The sequence below is a fragment of the Leptosomus discolor genome, chromosome 4 (assembly GCF_034619465.1).
Source record: "Leptosomus discolor isolate bLepDis1 chromosome 4, bLepDis1.hap2, whole genome shotgun sequence".
NCBI classification, from domain to species: domain Eukaryota; kingdom Metazoa; phylum Chordata; class Aves; order Leptosomiformes; family Leptosomidae; genus Leptosomus; species Leptosomus discolor.
This window is the reverse complement of record NC_141394.1, coordinates 41,832,372-41,859,638: the sequence shown is the minus strand read 5'-3', so window position 1 is coordinate 41,859,638 and position 27,267 is coordinate 41,832,372. Positions and strand designations below refer to the sequence as shown.

Below are 27,267 nucleotides of genomic sequence, written 5' to 3'. Positions count from 1 at the left end.
ACTGCAACAGCTGCATTGCAATTTAACTATTATTCACTAAGGAAAGTTCAAAACAAGTTGGTCAGGAACCAATTTTTATATTGAAAAAGATTGATAGCTTTTTGACTATGGGACTATGGCTGACTGGTTTGATCGGTTCATTGTTGGACTACAAGTTACTGTCTTCCAAAAATGAAGAGGTTAGAACCATAAAATGGGTTGGAAGGGACCTTAAAGACAATCTAGTTCCAACCCCCCTGCCATGGGCAGGGACACCTTCCAGTATACCAGGTTTTTACCCCATCCAACCTGGCCTTGAACACTTCCAGGGAGGGGGCAGCCACAACATCTCTGGGCAACCTGTTCCAGTGTCTTGCCACCCTCGTAGTGAAGAACTTCCTTACATGTAACCTAAATCTACCCTCTTTCAATTTAAAGCCATTACCCCTTGTCCTATCGCTACATGCACTTGTAAAAAATCCCTCCCCATCTTTCCTGTAGGCCCCCTTTAAGTACTGGAAGGCTGCTATAAGATCTCCCCAGAGCCTTCTCTTCTCCAGGCTGAACAACCCCAACTGTCTCAGCCTGTCCTCACAAGGGAGGTGCTCCAGCCCCCTGATCATCTTCGTGGCCCTCCTGTGGACTCACTTGAGCAGGTCCATGTCCTTCTTATGTGGGGGCCCCAGAGCTGAACACAGCGCTCCAGGTGGGGTCTCACCAGAGCAGAGACGGAGAATCCCCTCCCTCAACCTGCTAGCCACACTTTTGATGCAGCCCAGGATGCGGTTGGCTTTCTGAGCTGCAAACATACATTGCCGGGTCATGTTGAGCTTCTGGTCAACCAACAAGCCCAAGTTCTTCTCTCCAGCTCCCATTCCACTCATCACCCAGCCTGTATCTGTGGCTTGGGATTGCCCTGACCCAGGTGTAAGACCTTGCACTTGGCCTTGTCAAACTTCATGAAGTTTGCATGAGCCCACCTCTCCAGCGTTTCAAGATCCCTCTGAATGGCTTCTCTTCCCTCCAGTGTGTCAACTGCACCACACAGCCTGGTGTTATTGGAAAACTTGCTGAGGGTGCACTCAATGCCACTGTGCCTGTCACTGACAAAGATGTAAACAGCACCAGTCCCAATACCAACCCCTGAGGGACACCACTCATCACTGGTTTCCACTAGACGTGGAACTGTTGACTGTAACACTTTGACCAAAACCATCTAGCCAATTCCTTATCCACCGAGTGGTGCATCTGTCCAATCCATGTCTCTCCAATTTAGAGATAACGATGTCATGCAAGACAATGTCAAATGCTTTGCACAAGTCCAGGTAGACAATATTAGTTGCTCTTCCCTTATCCACCAATGATGTAACCCTGTCGTAGAATGCCATCAAATTAGTCAGACGTGATTTTTCCTCAGTGAAGCCATGTTGGCTGTCACTAATCACCTCCTTATTTTCCCTTATGTGCCCTAGCATAGTGTCCAGTAGGATCTGCTCCACGATCTTGCCAGGCACAGAGATGAGACTGACTGTCCTGATGTTCCCTGCATCTTCCTTTTTTCCGTTTTTACAATGAGGGTTATGTTTCCTCTTTTTTCAGTCAGTGTGAACTTCACCAGACTGCCATGACTTCTTAAAATATGATGGATAGTGGCTTAGCCACTTCATCTGCCAGTTCCCTCAAGAACTGAGGATGCATCTCATCAGGTCCCATGGACTTGTGCACCTTCAGGTTCCTTAGATGGTCTTGAACCTGATCTTCTCCTACCGTGGGTGGTTCTTCATTCTGCCAGCCCCTGCCTTTCCCTTCTGTGAATTGGGCAGTATGGCTGGAGCACTTGCTGGTGAAAACTGATGTAAAACAGTTGTTGAGTACCTCAGCCTTCTCCATAACCCTGGTAACCAAGCTTCCCATTTCCTTCCAGAGGAGACACACATTTTTGCAGTTTTCCTTTTATCATCAATGTACCTATAGAAGCTTTTTTTGTTGCCCTTGATGTCCCTGTCCAGATTTAATTGTGTCACAGTTTTAGCTTTCCTAACCTGACCCCTGGCTGATCAGACAATTTCTTTGTATTCCACCCAGGCTAGCTGTCCTTGCTTCCACCCTCTGTAGGCTTGCTTTTTGTGTTTAAGTTTGTCCAGGATCTCCTTGTTCATCCATGCAGGCCTCCTGGTGTTTTTGCCTGACTTCCTCTTCATTGAGATGCATCACCTCTGAGCTTGGAAGAGGTGATCCTTGGATTTTAACCAGCTTTCCTGGGCGCCTCTTCCCTCTGGGGCTGTATCCCACAGAACTCTACCAAGCAGGTTCCCGAAGAGGCCAAAGTCTACTCTTCTGAAGTCTAGAGTAGCGACCTTGCTGTGTGCTGCTCTAAGGATCTTGAACTCCACCATCTCATGGTCACTGCAGCCAAGGCTGCCCTTGAGTTTCACATTTCCCACCAGCCCCTCCTTGTTGGTGAGAACAAGGTCCAGCATGGCACCTCTCATCATTGGCTCCTCTGTCACCTGGAGAAGGAAGTTATCATCAATACATTCCAGGAACCTCCTGGATTGCTTGTGCCCTGCTGTGTTGTCTCTCCGACAGATATCGGGGTGGCTGAAGTCCCCCATGAGGATCAGAGCTTGTGAACACAAGGCTGCTCCTATCCGTCTACAGAAGGCTTCATCTGCTCAGTCCTCCTGGTCAGGCAGCCTGTAGCAGACCCCCACTACAATGTCACCTGTCCCTGCCCTCCTTTTAATCCTGACCCATAAGCTGTCAGTCAGCTCCTTATCCATCCCCAGGCAGAGCTCCATGCACTCCAGGTGGTCATTGACATAGAGGGCAACATTCCCTCATCATCTCCCCTACCTGTCCTTCCTGAAGAGCCTGTATCCTTCCATTCCAGCACTCCTATCACAGGAGCCATCCCATCACCTAAGTCTCTGTGATGCTAGTAAGGTCATAGCCCTGCAGGCATGCGCATGTATCTAACCTCTGTTGTTTATTCCCCATGCTATGTGAGTTTGTATAGAGGCATTTAAACTGGGCCCCCAAAGAAGCTGACTTACTGGGTGGAGTGGCTGGAATTCCTTTGTTAGGAGCATCATCTCTGAAGGGAAGATCGAAGGGAAGGAGGTTCTTGTGTTCCCTTCACGTCATACAACCCCTACACTTTCCCTTACACAGGGGTAAGAGAATCATGGCAAAGACTCCGCAAGATCATAGGGAGGATGAAAAGCTTCAGGGAGAATGAAAGCCTTGTGAGGAATGAAGCAAGACCATGCAGAACTTGCTGCAGCAATTCAGAAAGTCACGGATTTGACTGAAGCCAACTCTAGAAGCTGGCATTCCGTCTTTTGAGACACTGGAGAAAGAAGAAATCTGTTTATATGAATTTTGAATTTCTATTCTGTTTTGCCTATTAATCCTCGCTTTCTTTAAATTTAGGTCATCTAGTTTATATCCCACTAAATTTTTTTGAGATTTTTTACTTTCAATAGTTGTTGTCTTTGGGGAGCAGAAAAAAGATTGAGGCATATTTCCCTGACATTTCTGCTTCACCTAGGATTCTGTCATATATGCAAACACAACATAATAATTTCTGGTCGGACAGGGCACTTATATTTACGACCATTACATTAAAATCATAACTGTGTCGTACTAAGAACAATTTAACCATACGTAAAGAGAAGTTTATGTGTAGGTCCATGCTATCCCATGGGAGAAGAAAATGTTAAAGGCGGTAATTCATGAGGTTCTCCTGAGAATTTGCTGAAGAATAAAAAAAGGGGAAAAAAAGGATGAGAAGTTGGAAGGAAAAGAAGAGGGCAGATGACAGGAGTTCTTTCTAGGAAATATGCTTAGCATATTGGACAATCTGAAAACACTTCTGTTATCAATTGTTAAGCAGAACTCTCCAGAATAGGAGACAGCATGTTCTTTCAAAAGACATTACATTTTAATGGCATCTCCATTATGGTGTTTCAGGGTTGCAGTTTTTGGTGTGGGTGTCGGGGTGTGGAATATATGAATAAGGAAATGCAGACTGTTGAATGATACTAAAAAATGAAAGTTGTAATCTGTAAATCCATTTTAACAAGTATATTAGCAGACATTAAACTTTACATGTGGACAAGTCATACAAGTAGATCTTGTGTAAATATAGGAACAACAGGCAGACATCTTGTAAGAAAACTGTGATTGCTGATAGGTATAGGGAAGAAGCTGAAGGCAAAACTGAAGGAAAAGGTCAGAAAAAGAATAAAGTAAAATGAGATATAAAAACTGTTAAAAAAGTAAATTAACTAACCCCCCCCAAAAGAGTAGTATGTATTGCATTTGGGAAAAAAAATCTGTTACTTTTAAATTTTTCATAAGTGAGAATCATTTTCTATAATGAATAATACGTTAGATAAAACATATTGAAAGAGGCAAGTCGAAAGACAGATAAGAAATTTAAGATGCAGAGTAACAACAGGAAAGCAAGCCTTTCTAGATGTTTACTAAAATATCAGCAAAATGTCCTGTGATATCAATTCTGTAGTGAGTCATAGCACAATTATATTGCAATTTAAGTTAAGTAAAATTTGCAGAGGTATAAAATTTTTCGTGGTTTCGTTCAGATGGATGCTGATTATTCCTGACTTCAATCACTTTCAAGAAGAGAAAGATCATTAGCAAGATGCATTAGTTTCACAAATAGTAATCCTAAGTACTGTAAGAAGAGTTGAGGAGTACTATAGACTTCTAAAATTACCAACTGCATATTTTCAGTAACATTATTAATATCTAACCACACACTTGATAGCATTCATTAAGTAACTATTTTTAAAATGCACTACTTAAATACAATTTTCATTATCATCCTTTGAAAGTCAACCAGTATTCCCTAATATTTATTTAAAATGTTTTAGAGTATATAAGATTATTCATTAAGACTGGCTCTTAGCCACTTCATAATTGACAACCTTAGACATATATCCTGCATACTTTCAGTAGAGAAGAATATTTTTCAACAAAATAGAAATTCAACAGTCACAGTTTGAGTTTAGATTTGCTGCTTCTAGTTACATTTTTCCATTTGGCAAAACACTAGGGCACTATATTGTTCTGAATTTGTCCCTCCCTGAAGTGAATAGCTTCACTCATATTGAGAACTGCAGAGTGCAGAAACTTAATTTCTAAGTATGAGCACTTGTTATGATTTATAAAATCACATTGTCACTACTCCTTAGTCTGACTGGTTTCCTGTGTATGCGTTGACTTCTGGTTATGATGATCTCTGACGCATTTTGCTGGAAAAAAAAAAAAAATCTACCTTCCCAGCTCAGTGCTTGTCATGTTTTTTCAGAAAATATATGGCTATTTACACAACATTATTAGTCTTGAGATGCACGGATGTGTCTCTTGTGTAACTGAGTAAATTAATAATTCCCAGAGTCAGGCAAACATAACTGTAGTTCGTAATACAGCCATAGTAAAGCCTAGAATACATTGCCTCTGGGGACATCTTAAATTATACACAGACTTAGTGGGTTTGAATGTTTAAAATTGCCTGAATAAGTACAACATATTCTTTGGTGGTTAAATTGCAACATAAACTGGAGCACACTATGGTTCCCCCTGCATTTGTTCCTTTGAAGTTAACACTTATTTAAGGACTAAATTCATTTTCCATAGTGAAATATAAAACAACACTCTCTTTGTCCAATTATTTTTCTTTTCCCCAAGATTTTATTTTCATTACGTTGCCTGAATGAATACTAAATTATGGCTACATAACAACCTTTAAGCAAATGTGAAACTGTGAGAACCAAACAGCTAATTTATGATGAATGAGGTTCAGAAAGGTATGGAATGACCAAAGAAATATGGAAGAAAAAAAAAAGAGAAACAAACCAAGGGAAGATCTAGAAATAACTATAGGGGGATCAAATCAGTACAAACAGTGAAACATGTAAAAGAAATGTTGAAGAAAACAGACTCTGAGGACCAATTTCACTTAATGTCTTTATGCCCATTCTTTTTTTGTCCATTAATTCTTTCTTTCACCCTTTGTTAGTTTACATACAAAGACGTATTAGATTAGTATCACCTATATATATTTGAGTGCTACTAATTTTAGTGTCTCACTCCATGGATATTGTATCTGTCATTCTCTTTCTATATTTGAATCATAACTAAACTGTTAATATCAAAGGACTAAGCAACAACATAATTTTTGCTTAAAAAGACTTCCAAAGCTTTCCAGTTTGTGTACGGTTTTCTTAAGCTAATAAATAAACAATGAACGCTTTCATCTTCAGAATTATACACTCCTGTCACTGGAAACTTTTACCACCTTTACAGTTCTTACTATACCTGTACACGAAATGCACACACAGACCTCATCCTGGCACTCAGGTAACACTTTGTAGACCTTTCTTTTTATGTTTGTGGTTTGTCAATCCACCATCACACATTCCTCCTTTCAAATATAAACAGATCTGGCCATTTCTAACAATTTAAACTTTGCTTTGAATGTCTGATCACCACTGCAATCTGACTTCAAATTGGGCATCCCAGGAGTCTTCAAAAATTCCATACTTTACTCTCTTTCATCTGTGATAACTACTTCAGAAGTGTGGTGGGTTGGCCCTGGCTAATAGCCAAACTCCCACACAGCTGCTCGCTTACTCACTCCCTCTCCACCTACCACAGCAGGACAGAGGGATAAACTAAGAGGAACATGAATGAGAAAGCTCGTGGGTTGAGATAAAGACAGGGAGATTGCTTACTAATTACCATGGTGGGCAAAACAGACTAGACCTTGAAAAAATTATTTTAATGTATTGCCAGCTAAATTAAAAAAGTAATTACTAATTTGGGCAGTGGGAAACAAAAAGACATACATTATTAAAACAACAGCTTTCCTCACCCCTTCCCCAGGCTCAGCTTCACTCCTACACTCACAACTCCTTTACCCCTCCACCTAAGTGGTGTAGAAGGCTGTAGGGGTACAGTCAGTACATAGCAGTTTCTCTGTGTCTCCTTTCTCCTCAGCCTTTTCGTTTGCTCTAGCCAGGACTCTCCATGGGCTGAAGTCCTTCAGGATAAACCTGCTCCAGGGTGGCTGCTGTGTATATCTGCTCCACCATGACATACCTCCTGCTCCTCCAGCCTTGGAATTCCCGCTGCCGTTTCTTGCTCTTTTTGTTCCCTACTCTTCTCTTTCTCTGATATTTTATGCCCTTTTTTGAATGTTTTCCCAGAGGTGTAATGAGTGTGGCTGAGGGGCTTAGCTGTGCCCCGAGGTGAGTCCATTGGAAGCATCTGGAACCGGCCCTGTCCAGCATGGGACAGCCCCTGGCCTCTTCCCTCAGAGGCCACGCCTGCACTCCCCGCTGCCAACATCTGGGTACCTGCACCCAGCACAAGAATTTTCTCTGTTGGTTGGGTTTGGGTTTTTTTTTTTTCCTACTCAAAAATGTATGTAACAGGCTTTGAAAACATTTGGTCTTTTCATGTGTCCTAGGTCACAGTGTAAGGTGTGCCCCAAAAAAGTATTCTATTACCATCTTCAGGAGCTGTTGAGACCAGGTGGGGCGGTGCTCCCTGTCTCCCCCCTCTGGACTATCTTCTGTTAATAGGCACAACAATGCCTTATCGCATGACCCATCGATAACTCGCTCCTGGACTATCTCCTGTTAATGGCCCATCAAGGAACTGCCTCACGACTCCCCATCCCATTGTGAGATGCTCCGCCCGGGGAGGGGGGGGAAGGAGCCAAGCAGTCCATGCCAAATAAAAACGGAGATTTTGAACACCCTAGCATCCTTTCTTCCACCGGATTCCCAGAGGAGCTTTTCCCCCCACTGGAGTTCCAGAGGACAAGAGCTACCTACCTACCACTGGACCTTCGGAGGAAGACCAGACCCTTTTAACTGATTGCTGCTTCCACAGAACTACATCCATCGCTTCAGGAGGACTGCAGCCAGCATTTTATCGGACTGCTACTGCCACCCTAACAGGGTGTCAGGTTGTATTTCCTGACTCTGTCAGTGTAAACCAGTGGGTTGTTTGTTTTTTCCCTGCCTTGTGTTATATTTATATATATTAGTAAAGAACTGTTATTCCTATTCCCCATATCTTTGCTTGAAGGCCCGTTAATGTCAAAATTATAATAATTTGGAGGGAAGGGGGGTTGCATTTTCCATTTCAAGGGAGGCTCCTGCCTTTCTCAGCAGACACCTGTCTTTCAAACCAAGACACCATGTCTGCAAATACAGTCAACTGAATCTATCAGTTAAAACTGAGTTGTTAACTTCATTCCATTCATCATTTCCCTTTTATTTCTCTGTGTCCAGATGCATGCTCCTGTTTCTATCTACAACTCATGCCATGTAGTATACTTAGAAGTGATTACTAAGAACTCTAAATCATTATTTACAAGCAACATGAATATTTACAGAAAGATAACAAATATTGCAGAAAGGGACTTGTGAACACGGGCAAGACAGTTTTGAACATCAGTCACAACTAATACCAAACTAACAAAAGCAACAATTATTTAACTGAGAACTTTTCAGAGGATGGTAGTTTCATCCTAAGCCTCTTGAGTGACTTAAAACTACCATTCAAGCTTTGAAACTGCCCCTTATTTTACAAAGCACCACTGTAAGGAAGCTCAATTTACAAACACAACTTACATAAAAACAGCATACAGAACAAAGGTGATGAGTGAGTACAACCGGCACCTCAGAAATAAAAGCATTCACAAAAAAATTAAATAAACACACTAGATATTTTATTGTGGTGATATTCCACACACTTAACAGTTCCAGGATTTCAGACTCAAGTGAGTCAGAGAGTAAGCACAATTCCTGATGTAACGGTTTGTCCACATTTATAACTGGCCAAAGCAAGGTAAAAATAACCACAAGCAAAAAAAAATACAGCTGAAAGTTTATTTTCAGAATTTTATCAGAATATGTAATTACGTTTTTCATTTTCTATTTTGCTCCATATTTTGAGGTCATGGCAAAGTTAGGTGGCAAATATTTGCCTTCCCATAAAAAGATTTCTAAGTTATACTAATATTCACTGCTAATTCTTTGAGAAGTACCATAGGTGCTGCTGAATATTTGGAGGAATGAACAAAACAACCTATTTTGTAGCAAAATACTTATTGAGGAAAAAATACATTTTTATTGAATTGTTAGAAGTGAAGGTTATTATTATGATCTATTCGTACTAAGTCACTATGCATTTCTTAAAATGTTAATTTCAAAGATTTCTTTTTCTTTTAGATGTTTGAAAACTGTATAATCCTGAATGTATAATGCTGACCGTATTTTGGGCTGCAGTTTTGTCCTCATGTGCTTTTATTGCTATATTTATTCTTTTAAATTATTGGTCTGTGAAACACGTTTTCTTTGTATTTAACAAGGGTTTGAATACACTGCAAAATAAAAACAGACTGAGTTTGGCAGGCATATAATTTCCATTTCTGTTCTTTAAAACAACAAGAATACGGAGCTCATTACATATTACTTTTCTATTCTTCATTGAAAGTTTTGTCAATTTTGATAATAAGCTGTTAGATAGAGCTTTCTCTTACTTACATTGATATCTTCCAAATCTAAGCTGTTCAGAGCAACATTGTTCCTCTTCCAGATGATGGGAGGTCTCAGAGTTCCCTGGATTGCACAATTTAAGACAGCACTTTGTCCCACTGTTGCTGCAGTGGTGCTTATTTGTTGATCTTCAGGCAGACTCAGCTGAACTACCTCTGCAAAAGACACATTGTTTGTAAGATTAATTAGCAAGCAGTTTCATAAGGTTAATTAGCATGCAGTTTTTGTACACTGGTAATTTAAGGATTTTAATTGGAATCAAAGCAAAAAGAACTCCCAACAACCACAGGAAGTTCAGGGTATTTCAAATAAAGGCCAGCATGACATTTCAATTGAATTGACTGACAAGTATCACCCTATAAGAAGAAAAGCATTTAACATGGAAATGAATTTCAGAGGTAAGACTGTAATAAACATGACAGTGTATCCAAAGTCAGACACCAGTGGTAATTTGATGGTTAAGGCCACTATAGCAGAGTAGTCAGCACCTTCATCTGAACTATGATGGCTGTACTGCTATAAGAGTTACCCATATGAGTTCATTTTCAGAAAAGAAAAATACAGAGCTCACGGTACAAAACATACAGGACTGAGACTGAAACAGGTAACAAAGTGAATTCTGCATTCGGAATATAAAATTAAGGCACAAGATTTCTTTTCTAGTAAGTCAGTTTTAATGGGGCTTTTTCCTTGATGTCAGTGAAAACACGGATTTCCAGATCAAACTGACATTAGTAACCTCTCTCATTTCGGTCTCAGAAGAATATGCATTAATCATAGTCCAAACACTTTAGTTAATGTAATTTTTAAGAAACAGTGTTAAAATAATTTCTACTACATTTCTCTGGTCAAACATGGTTCCTTTTACAACAACCACAGAAATTCAGAGCCGGAGTAACAGTGGTGTACATGAATACATCTTGCTAAATACAGAAAAAGAGAGAAAAAGAGGTGGAAAAAAACCCAAATAAAACCCTGAAATATACAGACTACTTTATTGCATCAATTCTGAAACCGCTCTATCTGCCAAGGAACAGAAGCAACAACCAGGATGGACTATAGCACCTGGTAGAAGTACAGAGTACAATATTGTATAACAGTTAAAGAGAAACCTGAAGTAAATGCAGTGTGTCACCTCGAATATTGTGAATTAGCTCAATCCACAAATACTTGCCACCTATTTTTTTGCATTTACTATGGATCACAGTAGAAACTGCTAGTGTTGATAAGCTGTTTCACAAAGCTTGCTTAGTATTACTTAAAACACCCCGATGTAAAACATCTGTAAAAACATAAATTTAGAGGAGGCAGTTTAAATGTGTGTCATAGGTTTTTGCTTGGGGTTGGAGCGTGTGTGAGTGTTTTGTTTTTTCTTCAAGATAGACAAATTGCTAATACATTTAGAAGCAAACCAACCAAGAATACACGCAAACACGTTTTGCATGGATGCTAGTGTATGAGAAAATCCAATCAATATGAGAAATTTGAGGAACACAAAATTGCTTTTTCATATTAATAGTTATTGTTTGAATCACGAAGAAATTTCAACATTAGTCTAATACTATGGGAAGTACATCTTCCCTTATTTTCAATTACCTCTGGTATTTAATATTGCAAGGAAAATAATGCATGACTTCAGGAACTACATTTGAACCATAACACAAACAAAAACCAAAGTAACTAAACAAATTTCAACAAGAAAAAAATAAACTATGTAAGCATCCATGTTCATTTCATTCCAAGGGAAAAAAAAATAATCTAATTTTTCAGGTTTACCAAAAGTTCATCATTATTCAAATTTTTAAATAATCTTTTAAAAATTTAGTGTGATGGGAGAGCAGATCTTGAAACTTTCTCCGTTAATCTATGTACTAAACAGCTCTAATATTAACAGAAGGCCACTTCACTTCTATGTCCAACAACTCGTTTGGACACTTACATAAAAAAGTGATAGTCGTTAATTTGATGATGTATTCTCTTCCCTCTTGTATAATTGCCTATAGGTTAGAGGCTGAACTGCTGAGAGTTGTCTCTTCGCTTGTGGTGTGTCTGATTGAACATAATCTATTAAAATTCTACACTTACAAGGATTTCATCATACTAGACAAAAGAGCTATATAGGAATTGAAGATCATTAAATAGCAGTTTTTCCACTCAGCTGCTAAAGCATGAAAATCTCTAGGTTTTGAATCTTTCATTTTTTAAGTACACTACAAAAGGCATCATATATTTATTTGCTTTTACTTACCAAATTACTTTCATATAAGAGAGACATTAATCCTTCCATTATAGCAAAGCAACAACCTATAAGCAAGCCAAGAGTCTTTACAGGTTCTTTTTAGCCTCATAAAAGCAATACTTCGTAATTAACACTTTTTTTTTTTTCTCCCAAAAAATGCAAGTATCAGAGAGGTATCTGAGTATCTTCAGGAAAGAAAGCTTTGTTGTTTTATAATTAAACTCAATGGTTGAATTTTGTGTGATCAAAAATATTAATTTTATATTTAGACCAAAAAAAACCCCTCTGATTCTTTTCTTTTCCAGAAGGAATATTCTATGAATCAATACTGAAGTGATACTGCCCACCAGACATGCACAAGTGAGATTGACTCCTTTTTTTTTTCTAACTAGATGCATTATTTGACACAATTTGTTACCCTGAGGAAAGGGAAATGTATGAATTAAGTTGAATATTGTGCTATTTACTGTAGTTTTTTAAATTTACTGCATGATCAGAAGCATTTCAGGTCCTCTGTTACAGGAGGTGCTTCTTCATTGGTTACTGAATGATTCAAAATTTCTGGTAGACAGCTGATAGTTCAAATACTGTGCTTCTTTATTGAATTCACTATGCAAAGAACTCAGAAGGTAGATAAATATTCTGATACTCCATTTATAAAGAGGTAATTATCTGTGTTTTCTGCATTTAGGAATGTCATGAAGAAATGAACATGAAATCAGCTTGTGATATTGGGCCCTCTGTGAAAACTGCTAACCTTCACATGATAAACTGAGATAAACAATTTAAATTCTACAAGATTTAAGAATCTTTTTTTAATTGACTCCAATATTAATATGGATGCCTGTATACACAAGGCCAGTAACTATTATAGACATGTTTATAATTTTTTATTAGAGTGCAATACTAGAAAAGGGAACATCTATCAAATGTAAAACTTAACATTTGCTATTTTAGCAAAGATGGTATTCTGAAATCAAAAGAAGGGCATTATTGTGTTATTTTGTTGACACTAACAGTTAATTTGATTTTTATTTTTTAAATTGCCTTATTTTAATACTCAATAATAATAATAATAATTATGATGATGCAAGATGATAACACTGATTTTACCAGAGGAATTCCCTAAGAATTATTTTAAATCATTTTCAATCTTCAATACAATATTTTTATACTCCATTTACAACTTCTATGACACGCCTGTATTGTAATAAAACAAACGAATGCAAAAGTTCATAAAATCAAGAAACAGTTGTCCCACCTGGAACTGGTCGATGCACTGGTGTTACGTATTTACTGAAAGTTATGAAAAAAAGTCCACTCTAATAAATGCACTGGAAGCACTGCTTTCCCTCAAAATACTGAACATTTAAGTAAAAAACCTTAATATATTACACAACTATGCGTATTTTAAAATTATTATTTCACAGGAAAAATATTACATATAAGTTATATTAAAAAATATTTTCTAAGTATAAAACTATTGTGTGTATTTTCTTCTTATTTGGAAAAAAAGAAAAAAGAACGACCCAATCCAAAATGCCCTAAGCCCACAGACTAGTAGCTGGAGCAGAGGTCTTTGACAGGTAACCTCCTGAAAATCCCTGTTCATGCACTGCCTGCAGCCAGAGTGGAAGATGCAAACACTGGTGGGGGGGGAAGGGTGTGGTGTGTGCAAAGGGTTCTTGTACACAGGGCAGCACCTCTCTCTGAGCCCAGACTCCATGACATTCCTTTGGAAACAGAAAAGATAGGCCCAGGATCTAAACTATGAATTTACCATCTCTTCTTTCATCCCTGAAAAGAATAAACCTAATTCTGAGAGTAAATACTTTGCCGGAGACTGAAGCCATGGCAGGAGATATCACCTAGGATGACTCCTAGCTTTCTCTCCATGTTGCCCTTGTAGAATAACAATAATTCTTTGAAGTTTAATTTCACTCACTTTGTTCATTTAATTTTAAATGAAAAAGCAGAGTAAAGGTTTAGAAAAATTGGACATGAAATTAATTCGGTTTACTAATACCAACACCAAGTGAAAAAATAAATTTGGATATTGTTGGTTACAGAGTGGTAACATTATATATCAGTAGCCAGCAGGTTTTTACCTTTTCTACCTTGCTGTTATCAGAAGCATGAATGCTCTACTATGGTATACTATATTAATGAGTCAGTTTGTTACTCCTCCAGATGCAATATCAGTCAGACACACATCCCTGGTTCTTATCTACAAAAAGTAACTGGATACATTCTTTCAGATAAAGAAGAGAAGGGCAAGTAAAAAAAAAAAATGAAAGAAGCCCATTTAAATAAAAGCTAGAGGTATAGTTAGGAGGTGTGGACAACAGAATAGGTTACAGACAGCTGTGTAAAAATATCTGCTTGGAAGTAACACAAAAAGAGGTAACTATAAAAAGAGGACAAAAATGGTGAAATCAGAGTAAGTATTAACTACTGGCAAGACATTTTAAAACATTAACTGACTTAAATTATGTACTGACCATGAAATAAGAACTCTTACTGAAGGGGCTCAGAAATACCCAAGATTAAAAAAAGAACCCTAATGTTTTAAATATAAGACACTCCTGCATTCGTTGAGGAACACCTATTAGATGGTTGAAAAGTTTTGAAAAATCTCCTGGCTGCTACAGCCATTCTGCAAACTCCCCTACCCTTCATTCCGCTTAATGGTACTGAGTCAAATTCTGGTTCCTCCCATCTTGTTTTTCATTACTTAAGTTATCACTGTATTTGATTCAGCTTGAATTCATCTTTCTTGACTGATAAAATCCTTCCTAAAGGATGAAATAAAACTGTACACAATATTTCGAATGAAAAAAGTGCAATGTATCAACTAATCCGTATCTTTTCCTGAAAGACTTCAGTCAATAAGTCTGTAGAATGTAACCACCATTTTCACACTGATCTCATATGGTTCCTCACAGTTACCCTGTGATTGAAATGTTCACACAACTTTCTTCTACTCTGCTTTTTCCAGTAGATTAGTTCTCAGCTTGAACTAAAATTTCTTACTACTACTAATCAAGTATAAGATCATGCACTTTGTAACATTACTTTTCATTTCACTTTTACCGTGCCAGGCTTTAAGGTTGTCCATTTCCCCTACTTAAGTAATCCCACATTTCTGTACTGATGATAACTCCCAAATCCTGGTCTTTGAGAGACTTTTCTTACTTCTTTCTTTTTTCTTTTTTTTTTTTTTTTTTTGGTCAGGGTATTAGTGAAAGCATTAAATAATTTTATTTCCCAAGTGGTCACTGGAGAACTTCACTAATAACTCCTTCTCAAAGTGGTATTTTCCCATTTCATTGAACCCATATCACCTTGCTTTCAGCTAGCTCTTTATTCATTTCATGATTTCTCTATTCCAAGTGTTTAGTTGACTGAACAGTTTCTCATGTGGCATCACACCAAGTGCTTTACTGAAAATGATGAAAGTACTTCTTTTCTCATTGCTTCTCTCTAGTTATCTAGAATCTATGTTATAGACCTAATTTTGTCCTTCAGTTAAAATTAGATCAAATTAACATCTAATTATTATAATTTTCTAAATATTTTCTGATAGAAATACTTTTCTGATATCTAAGATATCTTCAGAACTTACTGAAACCAAGTCCAAAATAACATCGCTCCTACTGAATCAGGAAAGAAACTGGACAATTATCAGATGTCCTCTGTTTTTTTTCAGTGTTTTGTTTCGCAATATGTCATATCATTTATATACATCACAACTGCATACATTATGGTTAAATTTGTTTTTAAGCTTAAAGTATTTGTCAGTGTCTGTCATGTCCCACAGACAGGAATTTTTGGAAGATATAGACGACGCATTCAAACAGCTTTCCCTAAATAGTTTACAACCTAAAATACATGAAGACACAGACAGTGAGTGTATTCACTTACAAAGCTTTTATCTCCACATGCAGCTCACCTTAGGAAAATTTTTAAAATTTATTGACCAATACAAGTGAAAGTAGCTAAGCATAAATAATTCTGAGGAAAGTATTACAATACTACAAATGATGATCAATTAGAATAGAGTATAAGTGCTTCAGTTTTCTTAGTTTTCCCAATATTTAGTAATTAAACTGTGAAAGGCAGGGAAAAGGAGTTTTCAAAGCTGATATTTTGCAAAAATATCCCAACAGCAATAGAAATAAATCAATAATGGAACCCTACTTCAAGCATTATTTTTCAAGAGTCATACGTCTTGGGATGTCATTCTTCATATAAGTTAAGCAGTATCAATATTGTAAGTCAACAGATAAAATTATATCATAGGGAGTGTTAGGGAGAAAAAGGTAGTAATAGCTTTGCAGTGATTTGATCAATCTTTCTGTTTTCTTAATCCTAAGTACAATGGAATGTTTCACATAACATCGAACATTCTGATGCTCTAAATTTAGCACATTTATAAAAAGAGTTGTTACACTGCATTTATTTGTGTTTTCTGAAGAAGTTAAAGAGTAGGTAGTGAAAGTTGGGTTATTTCAGATCTCTCCCTATACATGAAAAAAACCTTATCTCTAACTCCTTTGATGGCCCAAAACACTCTGTAGAGGAGCATACACAATCACAAAACTGATTTGTGTTCTTAGAATACCAATCAGGCTACTAGGACGAGAAACACTGAAGCATAGGAAATTTCTGAGATTAAGTGGTTCCTTACCGTATCTTATGACCAGTAAAGAAAAACTACAATGTCACTCCAAATAAAATTTTTTAAAAGCTAAAATTTATGAGAAGATGTTATATTGAGACTTTGTATATCAATTTATAATTGATTATCTATTAAAGGGAGGAAGATCTTACACAACTGTAGACTGTTTCAGTTAATTTCCTTAACAAATGCACAATTTGAACCTCCTCATATACTTACATAAGTTGTGTGTATTTATTCATAGCAGCCACAAAATCCTCTTCTAAGTCCAACCTAATGAACATTATGCAGACTGGTACCCATTATCTAAAATTAAGAGCACATCAAGCCTGTATTTATTTTGTTTGTTTATTTCAAACCTAATTGAAAAGCAATCACCTTATAAAATCAAGCAAAGAAGCTTTCTGTCCATAGACTACAGTTAAGTTCTGTACTTACTGGGTAGCATTACTCAGTGGCTTGAAACAGTTGAAATGTAGCTAGGTAATGTGCCTTTTCCTCTCATGGCACTGATCCCACTTTCCTCAAAAATGACATAAAAGAAGCTTTCTCATCACTGCCATTTTGCTGTTCTTTTACAGCAATTTTAAAATCAGCACACATCACCATTAGCATGACTAATTTTGTCATTTTCTGTAGTATCTTCTGCTTTGAATTTGTTGTAAACATATAATTCATGTATTTAGTAGAATGTTTCAATATGAGAAGTAACAGGACATGGTTCATGAGTGACTTTTCTTTAGAGTCTTACGCCAGCAAATGAGTCTTTCTGTTCTCACAATCCATTTAACAGCATGCCCAGGAAAAAAAAGCATAAATTACTTTTTCACAAGTCCTTAGTATTTTAACTCCAGAGCTTGGATTAAAATACAGGAGGTCTTATTTCTAACCTTACGGTCTGCATAGCAGAGGATTCTACTTTTACCTTATGGCAATACGGTTGTTATTCAAAACCAGACATCATTATAATTAACATTTATTCACCTTTCATCTTTGCTGACAAGAGACTTGAAAAAAAATTTTGTTGACAATTATAATACTGTAATAGCTCATGTTTTTAGGAAGTCCTGGACAAATGAATTCTATAAAGAAAATTAACAGTAACCATAAAAAAGAACCCCACAGGCCTGTCCACATTTATTTATAATACCAGTCAATGAGATTTAATGGAGAGTGATAGGTGACACTAGGAAACATTTATTTTATGGAAGAACTTAAAGCTTCTCTGAAAGACAAATGTTAAAAAAGCTATGGTTTTTATTTCCTCTTACAAATATGGAATACAGTACTCTATGCAGATATTTAAAAATATTGAGAGTGCTTCAGCTTTTAAAAATCAGGGCAAAGTAGAATATGTCAGCTGACCTCTTGCTTTAGTGACTTTAGCATTGAATTGCTTTTTATAGTCTTAAGGCATGCTTCCTTTTTTTATATGGAATTCACTCAGCAAATGTAATTTCTAAGTTTTCTTTACAGAGTTTACATGCTCTAGTGAAACATAATTTAAGGTATTTTAACAGTTTCAATGAAAAAAAGTAGTTTAACTGTAATGCAGGAATTAATAAGAGTATGTACTACCACCTGAAAATCATTTTACTCAGTAGGTGAGCTGACCCTTCTGTTAGTTTTAATTGCTTTTAATTGAATTATCTCTGACTGGCAAAGAATCTTTTCTGCATTGTTTACGTATTACGAATGTTTGTTTTAACTATATTTTTAAAAAATTTAAATGATGGCAACCATTACGAAAATCAGCAATAATTACTTTTTGCTAATTTCTGATTCACAAACTGATAAAACTAAAATAAAATTTTGAAGCTCATTATGTGTTTTAAATTTCATTCTTGTTTTAATTAAATGAATTTCACTTTCTATGTCCATTGAATCAAACTCCTCCTCAAGACCTTGTGTTTCTCACAAATCTGCACAGCCTAAAGCACTCAACAGGACTCAAGTTATAATGACTGCAACATGGACTATAATGATTCACTTAGGTCTTTATAAAAATCAATAAAATATATAATTCCACTTGCTCTGCAGGGCACTAGCATCATTAAAACATAGTCCAGAAGCACTGTTCATGGAAATATGAAGAGTCGTTGATTCTTTAAAACTCCCTCATCATCCTATACAGAAACACAGAATGTTTCAATGCAGCTGTGGGCTGCGCTTCATTTAATACATCACACAAGATCCACAATTGCCAGAAGTACAGTAATTAGCAGCATTCACTGACAACCCAAATATACTCATCGGGTTTCTCAGGTGACCACCCTGTCATGGTTACTCTGTATCAACACCTGAACCAGATCAGACAGTGGGAGACTTGCTTTATGGACAGGAAATACATGAAATAAGAAACTTGTAAAGATATACCATTCAAATCCGGCTAAAGCCACTTTGGAAAATATAAATACCTATATGTATTATGTTTTGCTTAATATTATTGTATCAGTACTACAGGAATAATAAGTAAACCTGAGCACCTTTTGAAAAGTGTCACTACTGCTTGTGCTAAGGACACTTACAATAGTGCATATAAAGGATTCACCCTACAGATTGGCTTGTTATGGGAATCCTTCGAAGTTGCAGAGGCCATTCAATTATTACAAGAAAGATTTCAACCTAGAGGAAAACACAGGCCAAGAAAGTCAACTCTCGATCTATATGTCTTCAAAGTCTTCTGTTGCAGGGGAAATCAGTAATCTGCTCCCATAACATCGGCAGCCTGTTTCTCATAGGCTATTTATTAGGGATAAGCAAAACAATCCAAACTTTGCATATCCTGACTGACAGAGTAGTTCTTTCTACTTATGAAGAAGAATGGAATTCCAGCTTTTATGAATTTACATCTCTTGAAGAGATAGTAAATGAACTGGTAAATAACAAATCTCTCTCCCTCTGTCCTAGGTTACAGTGTAAAATGTGCCAAAAGGAAAAAAAAAGTATTCTATTACCAGGTGGGGCGGTGCTCCCTGCCTCCCCCCTCTGGACTATCTTCTGTTAAAAGGCACAACAACGCCTTATCGCATGACCCATCGATAACTCGCTCCTGGACTATCTCCTGTTAATGGCCCATCAAGGAACTGCCTCACGACTTCCCATCCCATTGTGAGATGCTTCGCCCGGGGGGAAGGAGCCAAGCAGTCCATGCCAAATAAAAACGGAGATCTCGAACACCCTAGCAGCCTTCTTCCGCTGGATTCCCAGAGAAGTTTTTCCCCCCCACTGGAGTTCCAGAGGACAAGAGCTACTACCTACCACTGGACCTTCGGAGGAAGACCAGACCCTTTTAACTGATTGCTGCTTCCACAGAACAATATCCATCGCTTCAGGAGGACTGCAGCCAGCATCTTATCGGACTGCTACTGCCACCCTAACAGGGTGTCAGGTTGTATTCCTGACTCTGTCAGTGTAAACCAGTGGGTTGTTTGTTTTTTTCCCTGCCTTGTGTTATATATATATATAAAATATATATATATATATATATATATATATATTAGTAAAGAACTGTTATTCCTATTTCCCATATCTTTGCCTGAAGGCCCGTTAATTTCAAAATTATAATAATTTGGAGGGAAGGGGGTTGCACTTTCCATTTCAAGAGAGGCTCCTGCCTTCCTCCACAGACACCTGTCTTTCAAATCAAGACACCCTCCCGTTTGTACTATCATCTCACCAGACTGAAACTGCCTTCCTAACCTTAACATATCCTCAATATGTTCTGTAACTGATTTTATGCATCATCCAATGAATCCTAAGGGAAATTTCAAAGTTATTGTGATGAGTTAAAATTTGATTTGATGCATGTTACTGGAATTGCTCATCAGAAAGTAGTCAGATATGATATCATATCTTTATGTGTATATATAAACTTGCAACTTTTATAGACTCAGTATTCAAAGAAATACAACAATATATTTCTAGCCAATCAAAGTTGTAGCAAAAGTTAATTTTAAAGCATGTTTAGAGGAGAATCTCAGAGTAAATTAAACACTAATTTCCTAATAACTAATTGCCATTTTTAGACTTCAATCCCATTTTAAAGGCTATACTTAACACTACTAAGATATAATTAGAACAGTTATACACCAAAAATATTTCCAAAAGCAACAGAGACCACAGTAGTCCAGAAAAAATTATAAACCCTCTCACCTAGAATGCTACATCACTGTTTAAGAAAACATGCCAAATTACCAATTCCAATGATACCTGTTTTGATATGTGATGATAAAACAGCCAAAGCTGGATCTCTTACACATCCAGTCATTTTTATGGACACACTTGCTCACTATGCGTCCATAGGACTGCGACAATTTCTGGTGACATTTTCTTAAACAGAGTTGTTCTTGTAGCAATAGTTACTTCTTAAAAAAAAAAACATGAAAAATGTCTTTTTTTTGGTCTTTCTTTTTTTTAAATTAAGATAGGAGGAGAGCATACACTAAGAGTGGCCTGTGCAAAAATAAAGCAGAAAGGAGAATCTAGCAGATCATTGAGCTATATTAGCCCGTGTAACTTAAATGCGATACCTTGGAATTTCAAAAAAACTCACGGTCTCACAACTGAGTTACTCATTTAGTGTGCAACATTTAACACTTTACACTTGTATACATTGTAAATTCAGCAGAGAATAATTGTTTCATTCAAAATACGGAGAATAAAATGACACTCCACAACAACACTGACATCGTAGCTAAATAAATACTGACTGTGACTGAGTTTTAGATGTTTTCTTTTTAAAAAGGAAAACAGTTCTTGTTATTCTAGTATATTGTTAATAATAACTGAAATGTGTAGGTTCTTAAAAACAATAGTAGCAGGAAACAAGATTACAAAGTATTGATGCAACATTGGTGGGATATTAAAGTTAGTCTCAGAACTTCTTGTGGAATCTCAGTGTTTAATTTTCTGAAGTAAATATTTTTAGATGCACATAATTGAACTTAAAATCTTCCAAAATTGCAGCCATGAGTCTTTGCAACAGTGGTGGGAAAGGTATTTAAGAAAGATGTACAAAAGAACCAAAACTAACAGACAGAAGAGGAAAAGAAAAAAGGCATATTAAAAAAAAAAAAAAAACTAACAGAAAAATTCTGGAGATTATTAAGTTGAATGAAATTTTCCATGTCATTATTCTTTACATTCATTTTTAGCTGTGCTTACACATTCAAGAAGGGAGAAATATAAGCATAACAATATGACTAATCTTGTATCTTTTGCAGAGAGGATGTTGTTCATCTTTGCCAAATGTAATGTACCATTCCCAAAACTTCTCTCTAATTTTCCTTAAAACATCACATCAACATCAACTTCCTTATGCACATCGCCAAGTCTCTGGATAGTTTCACTCTGATACCTCTATGCATCCTGCCAACTTCTATACATTTCACCAGCCCCTTCGTGGCATGGTTCTGTGCACTGGAAATTAACTACACCATATATTTAAAAAGATGATTTTAGGGATTTTTTGAGGATTATGAAAATGCTAACTAATATAGGGAGTGAAGATATGGAAGAAAGTTAAAGAAAGACATATTTGCTTTCTACAGTCACTGTAAATATAATCTTACTTCATCAGGCTTATAAAAAACCAAACATAGACAGCTGGAGCCCTAAGGTGGGGATGCCAGAGATCTTGCATTATGGGCATATATGAGATTGCACACATATCACTGTCTTCAAATTATGATTATATTTAATTAATAGGGCATAAAATGTTCAAGTGGAAGTTTTTATTTTGCTGTTTTCTTACTTACGTTTCTTCACTTAAGTATCAGTGTGGTTTTGTTCATTTCCAAAACAGAATTATCAACAACACTGCCTGTATTCATCTGAGGTTTGGGTTAAATATAAATTTAGTAGCTTACTTTTCAGTTCTGGAATGATATAGACAGAAAAATGTAGTACGAAGGGATCATTCTGCTGAAAAGAACATTGAGTGTTCCTCTGCTGAACCAGAATCTGCAATGAGCAGCAACAACTTCAGAGAAGAGGGAGAAAGCAATGCAATGGGGCCAGCAAGCTACAAACTCCCACAACAGGGCTGTACTTCCATCTGTGAGCAGCCTAAGGAATGTTTCTGAATAGCCCAACTAAAGCGGAATTTATGAAGGGAGATACAACTCTTAAAACCAGGGTGCTTTTCCCCAGGGAAATGCTTTGAGAAATACCTATAATTTGATGCAATCTCTTCCACTCAAAAGACAAAAAGATTGCTTTTCAATAATATCTTCAAAAAGCATCTCTCTTCAGGGGGAAAAAAAAAATATGAAAATGAATGATACTTCATAGAAAGCAAACAAGGAGGTTGACATCTGACAACCTCAGTGTTTATCTGCAAATCAATAATAATTAAAAAAAAAATCTATTCAAGTTGTACTTATACACAACCTTACACACGTTTTTTACATTTAAAAGCAGTATTTTGGCAGCTTCTCTGGTTTACTTCCATTTAAAAACTTTTCATAAATCTCTGCTTTTTCTTCTAGTTGCTTTCCCAGCTACACGGAGTCTCAGGTGCATTTAGAATAGGCTCCACTTTTTTCTTTCCCTCTTTCTACTGTTTTTCCTTTCATGTCTGCTTATTCTCATCTCCTTTTATTCCTCCCCATCCCTCCTTCCCTTTTTATTTCTCTACCTCACTACTCACACCTCCTGATCCTATTAGTTCTTCTTGTCCTTTCTTAAATATATTTGGATATACCATTTATGCAATAACTCCAGATACTGAAGTGATCATCAGCTGATTTCTTTTAGATCTGGAATTCATTTATTTGGATTTATCACTGGGTGGTGGGAGGGGAGCAGGGGCCATGGTTACATCTACCTTGCAGCTTGCAGGCACAGCTTTGTGTGCTTACAAGTCAGAGTTTGTAGGAATTCAGCCTTACCACTTCCAGCCTAAATTTTGGGCAAGATGCACCCATTCCCACATGCACATCTCCTCATGTGTGGGAAGAAGGAAGCTGTAATATTCCGGTAAGTATGCTAGTCTGCATAGCAGGGAGATCATGTGACAGTGAGCACTTTATTTTACATCCAATATCTTATCTCATGTATTTTATTCATATTTAGATCTTATTCTGAAAAATAGTACATCCTTTAGAAGTTGCTACTGGCCTACTGGATTGTTTTCTATTGCTACTAACCTTTTAATTTGTTCCAAGATGAGTAACACATTGTTTTCAAAACACTGATCACTGATACACTAGCCAATATAAATCAATACAAAATAACTACTTAGACTCTTCCATTTATGTATGAAATACATAAAAATAAGTGTGATTATGTCTCTCCATACACATCCTGTAGAGGTCATCCACCAGAATCCTGTTGGTGGACCCAGACACTGGGTCCCCATGGCTTTTAGACTTTTTTTAGACTATAAACCAAAGAATCTAGAAACTACTCTTTAAATGACTCTTTTCTGATCTTCCTGCATAGCTTTTTGCCAAGACCTGGAACAGCACTCAGCTGTCTGCAATGTCAAGCTCTGGAACACTTCCACAGCTTAAATACAAACTTTCCCAGTATCCCATCCAAGACCATGCAGTTTTGCAGTTTTACATTTTATCTTCTCAGTCATGCATATAACAAGTCAACACATATTGCAGATACAGTTTTAAACTTTAAAATCAAGTATCCACAAATTTTTAGAAAAGTAAACTTGGTCTCACTTCCCCCTATTCCAGATCTCTCTTTTTGTTGAGAATCCCTCAGGATCTGGGATTATGAAGCTGGGCCATCTCATCAGGCTCCAGATACAGCAAGCTGCAGCAAGATACAGTTTCTTGATCAGCTTCTAAAATATAAAAAGTCCTACTGAATGACAGTTAATAAACACCCAATCTGGGAAAGTGTTTCTCCTCGGTAATGCCTTTCACTAAGTATGGTTGAAGTCAAATGAGAAAAGGAAAGGGGCTGGGATGGAATGGGGGACACGGACACAACAGAACACATACCACAAAGATTAACCTCTGCAGTCTAAACTGAAGATGTAGTCTCAATTTCCAACACTGAGTTGAATCCATAGCTCTATAGCCTGAATCCGTGATCTATCACAGTAACACAGCTGTATACTAAAGCCACCCTAAACACATATCAAAAAATCCACATGGTCAGAACAGAAGTATCCTGTAATTGATAATGGCCAATCACAAATGACCAGGAAAGAAAACACTGGGCAAGCACATAGCGATAATTCCCTTGAATTCTGTCTTAGCCCTGCCTAAGCCGAAGGCATTTTATGGTGGTGACGTTAAAATAATGATTCAAAAGAGTAAATTGTCTGGCAAGAACCAGAACACAGACTATAGCATTAGCTGGCCTGTTAGCTGAACAAATCAACAATTCCACGGTGCTAACCTGAGGAATTCCTTAACTTGGAATGGAAGAGGTAGTTCCCTATGAGGAAGAACAAAAATAAAGTCCTGTTTTTCACGTTTGTATAGCGATATGATGTCAAAGGAAAAACAAAACTGAAAACACCAAAACCAAACTCCAACATTATTATTTTTTTCTTAAAGAAAACAAAAATGCTTGAAATCTCAGATGTCTAGGATTTTGTAACAGCTCTGACCCCTAAATTGAAAATAAACCCTGCTCCTAAGTTATTCATATCTAAGGAACTTATTTTGAATAATATGGTTTAAATCCACAAACCTGAGACCTTCAAAGATTAAAGGGATTAAACCAATGTCGACAGAGGAAAATAATAATAGTTATTATGATAACTAGTAATTTATTGCAATGATTTAAGCACAAAGTCAAAGGATGAAGTTTTGGGACACATCTATCTACTCACACATATACAAATAGAAAACCCATTTAAGAGCAACTTCAGTATAAAATAAAAATTACATAAAGAGAAAGGATTATCTAGGGTGACATAATTAATTAATGACAGCTAATTAATAAACCCCTTTGGATTTGTAAACATAAAACTTAAAAAAAAAATCATTTAAAATTTGTTTTAAAGGAAAAATGGAAAGCTTTCCACAAGACCTTCCCTATCAACCACCTCAATCTCCTGCCTCCGCCCCACCCCAAACTGTAACATATTACTTATGGATTGCAAGTTCTACCTAGACTCAGCCCAAGTATCAGTTTCTTTGCTTTCCTCAAGCCAATCCCACTCACTTTCCTTGGCTGCATACAAGAAAATACAATTTTTGTTTCACCTATCACCTAACTCCCATCTTAAATTTAAATGTTTGCTGTCTGCTAAGAAATTCATCCTAGCTTATACGTGTCCTTGAAGTCCTTTTTCTTCCGACTTCACAGGAGGGTCACTGCTTGCATCAGAGATTTCTCAGCTTCTATCTTTCTGGGAGAGAGGCCTTCTCTAGGTTCCCTGTCACTCATCTGGCAGACAACAGATCATATATTCTCTATAAACTGTATCAGCAGTGAAATTTAAACTATGATTGTGCCAAAAATTTTCGCTTTAAAATCAGTTTGTCTATCCCTAGTAAGTTTCACTTTTGATGTAATTCCTTGATGGATAAGGAAAACAAGTTACGGAGAGAATACTTGATATTAAAGACAATTTTGCCTAACAGACTATATTCAATTTCTACTTTGGATATTTTCAACAGCTTTTGATTTGCAAGACCCCACAAATTTCCAGCCATTGTGAAAACTGCTGATTCGTCAGAATAAACTACTGATAACAGATTTTCCTTTCTTAAATTTCACAAAGCTTTCAGCCATAACTTTGTCCATATATTCTATGAATGGGACACAAGTGAATTTCACATAGTAAATATAGATCTAGTTAAACAGTAACAGGGTTAAAAGGTTGAATTCTTTTCAGTGAGAAGACTATACCATGATAACTGAGTCGAAGTTGCTGATTTACAAAAATCAGGTAATGCCACCAGATATTGAAAAAGTGATGTTGAAAAAAAAAAAGCCAAGAACAAACCAAACACCCCCACCTTCAGATTTAATGCAACTCTAAGAGACACCTTCTCATACTGACACTTTAATGATCAAGTATACTCACTGACTTAACCAATGATAGTACTTTTCTTTAAAACATCTGAAAAACTTGATGATTGACTACTATCAAACAAAGACTTTTCAAACTGAAGAATGCACAAAAGGCTGATAAGTAACACTAAACATATAGGAGGATTATACGCTACATTTTTTAAATCCTTACAGGAAATCCAATGAGGAATAAAGTCAATCATGATTCATGATTAGATGAATTGTAAATGTTCAGCACATCACCAGTACAAGGTTCATGCAGTACTGGAAATTAGCAATGATAAAAATGGAATGCCATTAAGTTGAAAATAATGTTTTCCATGGAAACAGTGGCACACATAAGTATTCATGAGTGGTGTTAGGTGATAAAACAGATCCACATGGTAATTTTATGAACTTTAAATAAATACATTCAAATCATGCACCCTGTGGTGATGGTAAATTCAAATACAGAGTGAATGATAATTTTATATAAAAATTTTAAAAATACAATGTCAACAAAATTGCAGGCTGCAAAGACAGACATAGGCAACGTTAATGTCAGAGGACTTCCTAGTGAAGCAAGAAAGCTATATTTACTCAGCTGTGTAGGGGGGAACGTTTAGAAGAGTATATGCATGAAATTTAAGTCTAAAGTGTCTTCTACTCTGAAATGATAAGCCATATGTTTAATGAAACAGCAGTGAATGTCATTTACTTTAGCAAGGCTTTGATACAGTCGCTTACAGTACTGTTCGACATAGCTAAGGAGGTGTGGACTGCATGAGTGG

At 36.7% G+C, this 27,267-nt stretch overlaps 1 protein-coding gene across 3 annotated transcripts in view; it reads right to left on the bottom strand.

Annotated features, from left to right (window-relative positions):
- Positions 1-27,267, bottom strand: part of FSTL5 (follistatin like 5) — a 300,957-nt gene that overhangs the window by 90,555 nt on the left and 183,135 nt on the right. For all 3 annotated transcript variants that reach the window (XM_086464080.1, XM_086464081.1, XM_086464082.1), the window contains exon 6: positions 9,570-9,736. In XM_086464080.1, the coding sequence (XP_086320206.1) occupies positions 9,570-9,736 (167 nt within the window). The remainder of the gene's footprint in view (positions 1-9,569; positions 9,737-27,267) is intronic.